Consider the following 10,957-nt stretch of genomic DNA (forward strand, 5'->3'; position numbering starts at 1 on the left):
AAGCTTTACATGTGACTGCACAAGAATGCCAAAAAAGAGAGATGGTGGTGACAAAGGACTTGAGAGAGCATAAGAAAAAAAAACAAATAAAATGCATTTTAACACATTGCACATGAGAGTGGTAATTTTCACTTTGAATTAGCCATTTGCAAAATGACACCCTTTCAGAGTTAGGAAAATTCTCCGTGCAGGTGGGGATGCATGGGGAAAATCAATGGGAATGAGTAAATTATTGTTTCAAGATGTAAATTAATATTTGAGCTAATTTGAAATTCCGAGAATAGCATTTCGGAGGAGGTGCGAGTTGAGGTGAAGCTGAATTGCAATCAGAGGGAGAAATTCTGGGCACCACCCATGCTTCCCCCAGCATAAAATCTCGTGGAAACAGCAGCAGTCTCTTGTAAACATGGCTGGGTGAATTTTGAATTTGAGCAGGAAATCGCTTGAGGCGAACTCACCGAACAAGCGGCCATAAGTATGTGTTGCCCCAACATTTGGGCCTTCGCCCTTGCTTCGCCCCCTCATAATATACCAAGGGTTGGATGTGTGTGCATATGAAATGCATTGCTAAGTAGCTTTCACAGCATCCATTCATTTTGCATGATGGTTATTCAGCATTTACTTCCCGGGGTACATCATCTATGATGATGTGAAAGCTCTGGGCTGTTGGTTGAACAGGATTGCATTTGAGGAGAGTGAGGGAGAACTTGGGGAGGACAAGAGGATTTCATCACAGTATATTTGAGTCTTGTGCCATTTATAAAATTGGCTCTTGCCATATTTATAAATTCAAATTGCTTTTGCTCTATCTTCAAAAGAAATTCCTCCTCATTCTCATTTAGAATTTCGCGGTGTTTTTACGAGAAATTGAGCTCCATTGAATTACTACAAATGTGCGGGTGAGACGAGTAATATTTCCTTGATACAGATGCAAAAGAGATTGATGCTCGTGTTTTTGTGGAATGGAATTTAATTTATGGTTTCAACCGAATCTTACACCCAATTTTTAAATTTGTTTTTATTGGTGAAAACCAATAAATTTTTTTCTGATCTGTAAGACCCCAAAAATTCGAATATATTAGAAGGTCATGGTGTTTTCTGGTGATTAAACTTGCGGCATTCGAAAACACTCCGTATGGCCTTATTTATCAGGCGCAGAAAAAAAAACAACGAGAGGAGAAAGACTAGAGATGAAGAAAAAGGTCTAATCATCTCAGGTGAATCCGAAATGTGATGAAGATGTCTCATCTTCCAAAATGTATATAAATCCCGGAAATTTAACGATCATTTTATGTTAAATAATTTACACGGATTTTGCATAAAACACGTTACACGGTTCTAGTGAATACTTCTAGGTGTTATCGTCAAGTCATTTATCATTGATTGATTTTTTCTTAATTTCACTGACAAATTTATTGTGGGGAAAAAAGTGCCTCTAAGCTAGGGTATCGGCTTTGGTGCGTCTCAATTTAGAAGAGATGGAAAGAAATAAAGAGTTAATTCCACATTCCCGATAAATAGTATTAATTTATTCGAAGCGTGGATATCAATTTGTGTCGAAAGCTCTCCATATAAATTAAAGTTCCATTCTGCGAGACAATATATTAGGAGAGTGAGCATAGAAGAAAAAAAAGACATTAAGCATTAGAATTATCAACTAATTGCAGGTGATCTCCAGCATGGGAGACATGGATGGATGTGTTAGAAGATGAGGAATGACTTAAAGTGGTGTCCAGCTGTTTCTCTCTATGGCACTATGAGCCCCAATATGACCGCACCAAAATCACCCATAAAAACAGCATAAGTTGGAACTTTTGCATCTTTACGATCCACACCAAGAGAGAAAGATCCATCAAACGCCTTCACACGTAGCGGTGGGCCATCAGACAGTTCAATATTTAACGATCTAATTCCAACTTTGATGATTCCCCCATGGTTATTGAATCGCCAAATCCCTATTCCCTGGATGAAAGTGTATAACAAAAAATTTATGGAGGATTAGCGAAATTCACGTCTCAGATGGAGTATACCTATTACAGAGCTGCAATTTACGAGAGTAACCAGACAAAATTTTAACAGGTTCCTGGCACTATATTGAGAAGCGAATTTATACTTTCTATATTTTAAAACCGAGAAGAGTGTCTCGGATTAATGGAAGATGGTGTGTTGTACGAGGTAATCAGAAATAGTTATGGTTTAATTTCTAAATTTTCTATTAATTGTGCAAATTTTACATTCTAATGCTAGTCTCTGAGCGCCTTAAATTGAGCACATTATTTCAAAATAAATACAAAAATAAACTCAATTTGGCCGATAGTTTTATTGATCGAATATTTTTAAAAGAAAATATTGTCATACAACATTGTAGGTAATTCCAGGGCTTAACAGCCATAGTCATGATAATTTGTCGGTGGAAATGCAAAGTGAAGGCAATAAGATAATATACGTCTTTTTCCCGGTCTGCCTGAGGGATAGCACGTGCGTGATTTTGCGAGAAGAAAAAGCTAAGAGAGGAGACACACAAGACATCATTTTGATGTGGCAGAGTCATTGTTTGTTGTGATTTCTATACGGATGAATTGCAAGACGTGGTGAAGAGTATCATTGCGAGGAAAAATGCTAAAATGATGATTAAGCTATGACATGTGTGGCGCCCTCTCATGACGGGGGAATGAGAGTGATATATGACGGACGGCCGGTGAGGACAGTGACAGTGAGAGTGAGAGTGAGTGCAGAGTGGAAGAAGATTAATAAAGGGATAATAAGACTATAACACAAGTGTTTAATATTATTGACACCCTTCTCCCAGAGGCTTGGCCCCCCACATTGGCGACGACGGGAGAATCTGTGAGGTAAGAGTGAAAAGTGAAAATTAGCAAACGTTTATAACACGATGTAAAAGTGAGGTTATAATTCCATCTTGATGTCAAGAATGGACAAGAAAAAACAAGAAATGGGGGCTCCACAAAGAGTCAGGATGATATTAAATACTATTCTCAACTAAAAGAAGAAACACCAGTTGAGTGTAGAATAATAATTGGGAGACTGAGAACCCCAAAAATAAGTGCCCAGTGAGGCAGCCCTGGATGTAATCTGCCTCCGGAGAGGAAATACATCAGGGAACTGGTCAGTTAGACTGGGTGTTAAACAATTCTAAAAGCCCTGGATGTATTCTGTCTCCGGAGAGAAGAGACATCAGGGAGAGGGTCAGTTAGACCTCATGTTATAAAATTTCATTAGAGCCTGAGAAATAAACAGGTCGAAACATTGAGAGAAAAGAAAAAACAAAGGAAATTTATTTCTTTCCAGAGAGAAAGGCTACACTACACATCTTCCGGAAGAGAAGAACTGAAACAAGACAACTTTAAAAGAGAGAGAGAGAAATCAGAATAAAATTAATACTGGGCATTGAGCTTACAAGTAAGGGAGAGAGACTCCGCCAAGGCAAGAGAGAAAATAAAAATAAAAAAAAAAACACTTTATTTCTATTGTGTGTTTTCGTATTATAATTTAATTTTAGCTTGAAGGAAGTGTTACAATGGAAAAATTCCTAAACTTTCCACCGTTCAAGTGCCAGGGACTCCCAGAGCACACCCTAAGAGAACAATGGGTTGAATGGAAGCGAGCGTTTGACAATTATATTGTAACTATTGGGATAACAGACCCGACAAAGATGAAAAGCACCCTCCTAACTCTAGGAGGTATTGAATTACAACGCGTTTTCTATCGGATTCGCGGAGCTGATGTTAGTGCTGATCCAGAGTTAGGAATAGATCCATATAAGATAGCTGTGCAGAAATTAGATGCATATTTCACACCGAAACGACATGATTCATATGAACGGCATATGTTCTGGACACTGAAGCCACGTCCGGAAGAAACTCTCCACCAGAGAGCGATGAGAGTAATCGAACAGGCTGACAAATGCGACTTTGGAGACTCAAAGGAAGCTAGTCGTTCTGCAGCTATAATTGATAAAATCATGATGTTGGTTCCAGATGATCTTAGGAAGAAAATGTTGGCACGGAACAATTTGACAGTCGAATCAGTGTTAAGAATAGTGATCACTTACCAAACAGTTGAAGGGCAAATGAAAGATTTCTCCGACTCAAAGGATGATGCTGGAACTGATGTGAATGCAATAAAAGGACTAAAACCCTGGAAATCCGGCCTGTCGAAATGCTTCCGTTGTGGAAGACAGCACAATTTCTCAAGGCAAGAAGATTGTCCAGCTTTTGGGAAGGAATGCAATAAATGTCACAAAATGAACCATTTTGCGGCAGAGTGCAAAAGTCGGGAAAATCAGAAGAAGAACCTAAAGAGGAAGAATGATGATTCAAGGAAGGACAACCACAATGATGCTAAAGACTCGAGTGATAACAAAAAGAGACGAATCCGGGTGGTGGAAGATGACAAAAATGAAGATTCTGAAAACAGTTTCATATTCAACATTGGTGAAGGGGACGAGTACGTTTGGTGCAAAATTGGAGGTGTGCTAGTAGAAATGCTGATAGACTCTGGATCAACCCACAATGTACTTGATGAAAAGACATGGGAATACCTAAAGAAGAATGGAGTGAGAATTACAAATGCTACCACTCAGTGTGATCAAAAACTAAAAGCATACGGTCAAGATTCTCACCTTCATATTCTTGGAGGATTTGACGCAGCTGTATCTGTTGATGACAATGGAACGGAATACGAGGCATACGCCAATTTTTTGGTAGTCAAAAATGGGTCACAGCCGCTATTGGGAAAAACTACAGCAAAAGAACTGAATTTGCTCATTTTGGGATTACCAAGTACGCGCGACACAAACTTGAATGTGATTCCCATGGAAAACAAGAAAACGCCATTTCCCAAGATTAAGGGAGTCAAGTTACGTATTCCGATAGATGAAAGTATCACTCCAGTATGTCAGCATCCACGAAGACCCCCGATTGCACTACTGGGGCGCGTAGAAGAAAAACTTAAGGAACTGCTCCGTTTGGATATCATCGAGGAAGTGACGGGCCATAGCCCTTGGGCTTCACCATTGGTGATTGTTCCAAAGGGGCTCGATGATATTAGACTTTGTGTGGACATGAGGGTAGCGAACAAGGCTATTAAGAGAGAACACAGACTGATGCCAACCTTTGACGATTTCTTGCCACAATTGAAGAATGCCAAGATATTCAGCAGACTAGACATTAAGGATGCATTTCACCAAGTGGAGATTGACGAACGATGTCGGAATATTACCACGTTCATTACACATCAGGGTGCATTTCGGTACAAGCGCTTAATGTTTGGAATATCTTGCGCACCTGAATTATTTCAACGCACCATGGAGCAGATGTTGGCGAAATGTCCCAACACAATCATCTATATTGACGACCTTGTAATTTTTGGGGAAAACAATCAGGAACATGATGAAGCTGTTCAGAGAGTACTACAGCGACTCAGAGAGCATAATGTTCTTCTTAATCACAAGAAGTGCATTTTCAAAGTACATGAAATTATATTTCTTGGACACCGCATCTCAGCGGAAGGAATCCGCCCAGCTAAGGATAAAATTGAGAGCATCAGATCTTTTAGGGCACCTACTACTAAAGAAGAGCTACGCAGCTTCCTGGGTCTTGTCAATTATATGAGTAGGTTCCTAGAAGACTGCGCTACAATTACACATCCACTCCGTCTGCTAACTCATGACAAGGAACCTTTCAAGTGGGAATCAGTACATGACAAAGCCTTCCAGACTCTGAAGGAAATGATAATGGGTTGCGAAACATTGGGGTATTTTGACAATAATAGACGTACTCGCGTAATTGCTGACGCATCTCCTGTAGGACTGGGTGCAGTCCTAGTACAGTACGAGGACGATGAAGAAGTGAAACCCATTATAATTGCCTTTGCCAGTAAAAGCCTCTCCCCGACTGAACAAAGATATTGCCAGACGGAAAAAGAGGCTTTGGCTCTAGTATGGGCAGTGGAAAAATTTTCAACGTATCTTCTTGGAAGGGTTTTCGAACTGGAAACGGACCATAAAGCGCTAGAAGTCATTTTTAGACCAACATCTAAGACATGTGCCCGGATTGAAAGGTGGCTTTTGCGCCTGCAATCCTTCCAGTTCAAGGTGATCTACAAAAAGGGATCAGATAACATTGCTGATTGCCTTTCAAGATTGCCAACTCATAAAGAGCAGGAGTCATTTGATGAGGAGGACGAACATCTGGTGAGAGCTATAGTGGAATCAGCTGCCATAGATGTTACGGAGTTGGACAATGCCGCAGAGCGAGATCCTGTCATGAAAGAACTCCGGACGTGTGTATTGTCCGGCAAGTGGTCTTCATCCCTCAAAGAGTTCCAGGCATTTAAGGATGAGTTCAGTACTTCGGGTAATCTGGTAATTCGAGGATCTAAAATTGTCGTACCATCTCTACTCCGGCCACGAATGCTAGCTCTCGGACATGAAGGCCATCCGGGGGAAACTGCCATGAAACAAAGACTAAGGAGTCGTGTGTGGTGGCCTGGAATGGACAACGATGTTGTGAAGACTGTTAAGTCTTGTGAGGGATGTCGATTGGTGAGTCGTCCAGACCATCCTGAACCAATGACGCGTCGGGAACTTCCAAGTGCTCCTTGGGTGGACGTAGCTATTGACTTTATGGGTCCACTTCCCTCCGGAGAACATCTATTGGTTATTGTGGATTACTTCAGTCGATATAAGGAAGTGGAAGTGATGAACTGCATAACTGCTAGAGGGACAACAAACCGTCTGGAGAGAATTTTCACTCGCATGGGCTATCCCCGGACTATCACAGTCGATAATGGCCGACAGTTTACTAGTGAAGAATTTGATTTGTTCTGCCAAGAGCGAGGAATTTGTATCAATCGAACGACCCCGTATTGGCCTCAGATGAATGGGGAAGTTGAACGTCAAAACCGTTCTCTTTTGAAAAGATTGAAAATCAGCCATGCCCTAAATAGGAACTGGAAACAAGATCTGCAGAAATATCTTCTAATGTACTACACAACTCCTCATACTACCACGGGGAAGACACCTACCGAGCTATGCTTTGGGCGGACGATTCGCAGCAAAATCCCCTCGCTAAGTGATGTGGAGACAACACCTCCTAGCACCGATTACCGTGACCGCGATAAAATTTTGAAAGAAAGAGGGAGAATGGCGGAGAACAAGAAGAGAGGAGCCAAGAAGTCAGGAGTCCAGATTGGTGATACGGTGTTGATGAAAAATGTTCTTCCTGACAACAAGTTATCGACTACCTTTGGAAGAAATAAATTCATCGTTATCGAGAAGGCAGGGTCGACGGTTAAAGTGAAAGAGATAAACACTGGCAAGACTTATAGTCGCAACTCTTCCCACTTCAAGAAAGTACTGGAGGTCAACAATCCAGATGTGGAACAGACTGGAACTGCAGGGAGTGGAAACGACAGTGACTTAAACCTGGACCTGGATGAGGCAGAAGACAATACCCAAGCGGCCTCTGACCACGAGAATGCCGATCATCAGAGACCGAATCGAAGTTCTCGGAAACCAACACGGTTCCAGGACTTCATCATGAATTGAGAAGTAGTTTGAAAGAAGAAGGAGGATGTGGCGCCCTCTCATGACGGGGGAATGAGAGTGATATATGACGGACGGCCGGTGAGGACAGTGACAGTGAGAGTGAGAGTGAGTGCAGAGTGGAAGAAGATTAATAAAGGGATAATAAGACTATAACACAAGTGTTTAATATTATTGACACCCTTCTCCCAGAGGCTTGGCCCCCCACAACATGTATTATTCCATGTTGTTCATCACCGAATACTTGTGGCATTCACGGTTGGCGTGGAAAAAGATGCATTTTACCACAACGGAAAAAGCACAAAAATCGCGCTCATTTTCCCGGTTAAAGTTGCACACAAAAGTGCATCTCACACGAGACACATTCACTCAATCACACACCGATAATGACTGTAATTTATTAGGGACCATCAAGCTACCACTCTTGAGGCTTTGCTTGAGAAACCATCCACTGAGCGCCGCCTCCCATTTAATTGCAACGTCTTTCGCGCGCCGCTAATGGCGTTGCATTTCTTCACACTCTGCCGCGTCTCCGTGGAAATTGCTGCCAACATTGCAATTTATGCTCACTGATTCCTTTTCCATCTTCCGCACAAAACACTGCCACTTCGAGGGAGTGAACAGTAATTAATTGTTTCTTATACCCCTTTCTGCCACCTTCCCAGCTTCTGATTAGACAAATTACCTGACGGTGGTATCGGGGGAAATGCACTATGGGAAAACTGGCGAGAAAGATTCCGCAAGATGGATGAGGAAAAAAGCATGAGAATCTCAGGGAAAACTATCGATTTCTCTCAAAGCTGTAATTGGTCACTAAGTAACTCCATCGGTGTCAATTTGTGTAAGAGGATAATTGGTCAAATACTAATTGCTAATGGAAATTATCTTTGCAGAAGTTCAACCCATCTGAGCTCGGAGAAGATCTAAGAAAAGCAATAAATTTTAGCTGACTTCTCTAGCCTAATGCAGCCTTCACACGCTAAACTAAAATGTCAATAGTAGAATTTTGAAATGTAGGGTAAAATGAGGTAATTTGAAACCGTTTACAATTTGGAATTTGAGATTTACTTACTGTATTATAATAGATGTGCACAAGAAAAAAACTACGAAGAAAAATTGTTGTATTTTTCATTCATCTTTTTCTTCTATTTCGTGGTCTTCTTTTCTATTTGCCCATCGGAAAAAGTGAGAAAAACTCAAATGTTTTTAATTGGAAATGCTTCCAAATAATCCCATTTTATCCAAAGAAGATTATTTAAGAATCAATATGTAATGCTGACGAGAGGGAGTGTTTCACTTTTGAATTAGGGTAGCATTAAATTGAATTTTTCTATCGTATTTTTAAATGTAACTAGAACTAGACCTTACCGCAAAATAATTTAACTCTACTAACCAATTTGTGAAGCTATCTTACATACATTGTAATAATCCTCAATTTCTTTTAGATACACCGAGAAAAATGTGGATGGTAAAATTTACCATCCTCCATACAAAATTCTAATGGCCGGATAGTAAAAAAGTCACCCAGCAAACGCGATATTAAATTGGACTGTCAAAATTTGTAGAATCTATTGCATGGATAGTAAATTCTAATATCCCCGGATATTAGATTTTACTAGCCGGATGGTAAATTTTACTGGCAGGATAGTAAATTTTACTAGCCGGATATTAGAATGAAAAATGTCGGAAAAATTTATTTTTCCTTATTTTCATTGATTTTTGGCCATTGTTTGAGGGCTTGGGGCCCTTCTTGGATGACATTCTCTGTATTTCAAGCCATTTTGGTGCGTGAAAATTGACGACTCCGCCGAGATTTGAACACGCGACCTTTGTGATGACAGTCCAGCATCTTCCAGCTGCACCACGAATTCCTATAATGTATTCAAAGCATATCGGGAACTGTTGCATCGGCACCCACGATATTCCAAAATGACATTCTAACAGCAGGATGGCAAATTTTACTGGCTTGGATGTTAATTTCAATCCAAATTACTATCCTCCGTTAAAATTTACTGTCTTCCAGTTAAATTTTAACATCTAATATGCGGCCAGTAAAATTTACTTCCCGGATATTAGAATCTAAGAGAGGTCAAGGTAAAATCTAAATGAGGATAGTAGATTTTACCATCCGGCTGTTAGAATTTACTATCCATAGGATAGTAAATTTTAAAATGTCAAGATGGTAGATTCTAAAGAAAAGTTTCTATGGAGGATGGTATTTTCTACTATCTTTTGAGGCAGTAGAATTTAAAGACACGATTTGTAGAAAATACCATCCAAATTTTTCTCGGTGTATATGCAAGAAAAAACTCCAATTTCAAAGGTGCCTCACTTCGCCCTAAAGCAAATTAAAGCAAAAATATTTTTAAAAGAATATTTTCACTACCTAGAATATCGACTATGTATCTTCAAAATCACATTTCTCTTATTTCAATTTAATTATAACTCAACATTTTATTGACATATTAATTTAGTATATGAAGATCCCTTAACAATATAGTATAAGTAAAGCTTCTTCCGACTAATATCTTAATTCCCTCTCCGCCTCTCTTTCTCTAACAATACTGTACAGAAAGCTCAAAGTGGTTACTTTAATTGAAGATTGTATATAGTCCTTGACTTTAGAAATAGAGATTTGTAAAGGCCAAGAGGTTGAATGTTGAAACTGTTGACACGTCAGGGAATTTCCTGACAGAATGTACCCAAAAGAGAATTTTGAGAGGACAATCTAACAATCTGGAATTCTCTGTTGAGAAGAACACAGCAAAAAAGCATCATTGGTTAATTTAAAAATTACAGAATGAGCGTCAGTGATAAATGTGCGAACCATCCATTACTTGATGCTCATTTTTCACCCAAATTATATCATCATCACCTGCTGCCAGCGTCAAAATTGCTAAATCAATCACTAAGCTACGGCTCTGCGAGCATCTCGAAGAGTTACCCTGCAGTACTTTGAAGATTATTCCACCTATTCGCTTTATAATGGACATGTAACTTCTCCAGAGGAAATATTTCTCTGTATCTCATATGAACATGATGACACAATCTGGCTCTTTTTGTGCAATTAGTTGATTAACTTTGGATTCCGAAAGAAAAGAAAAAAATCTGTCATCTCTTCCTTCAAGTTCAAATGCCAAAGTGAACAATGCAGTGAAAAGTTGGCGGGAAACAGAAATACCCTTCCTGCCCGTTCATTTGAATGTGTTTTGAGAGGATCTTGGAAATGGCACTGAAGTGCGATTGATGTACACTTCATGAACAAAATTCTAACCTCGAGTGGCACCGTCATCGCGGAATAATACAGATGAAAATGCCATTGATGAGGAGCATACGATGAGAAATCGTGTAGATTAATAGAACACGTGCGTGAAATTGGTTGTTTCGCTG

General features: G+C 39.9%; 1 protein-coding gene across 1 annotated transcript; it reads left to right on the forward strand.

The window, feature by feature from the left end:
* The first annotated feature begins 3,538 nt into the window (after positions 1 to 3,538).
* On the forward strand, positions 3,539 to 7,570 carry LOC129806805 (uncharacterized protein K02A2.6-like). The gene has a single exon (XM_055855578.1). The coding sequence runs from the start codon at positions 3,539 to 3,541 to the stop codon at positions 7,568 to 7,570; it is 4,032 nt and encodes a 1,343-aa protein (XP_055711553.1).
* Positions 7,571 to 10,957: the final 3,387 nt, after the last annotated feature.

This window comes from Phlebotomus papatasi, chromosome 3, assembly GCF_024763615.1.
Source record: "Phlebotomus papatasi isolate M1 chromosome 3, Ppap_2.1, whole genome shotgun sequence".
In the NCBI taxonomy this organism is placed as follows: Eukaryota; Metazoa; Arthropoda; class Insecta; order Diptera; family Psychodidae; genus Phlebotomus; species Phlebotomus papatasi.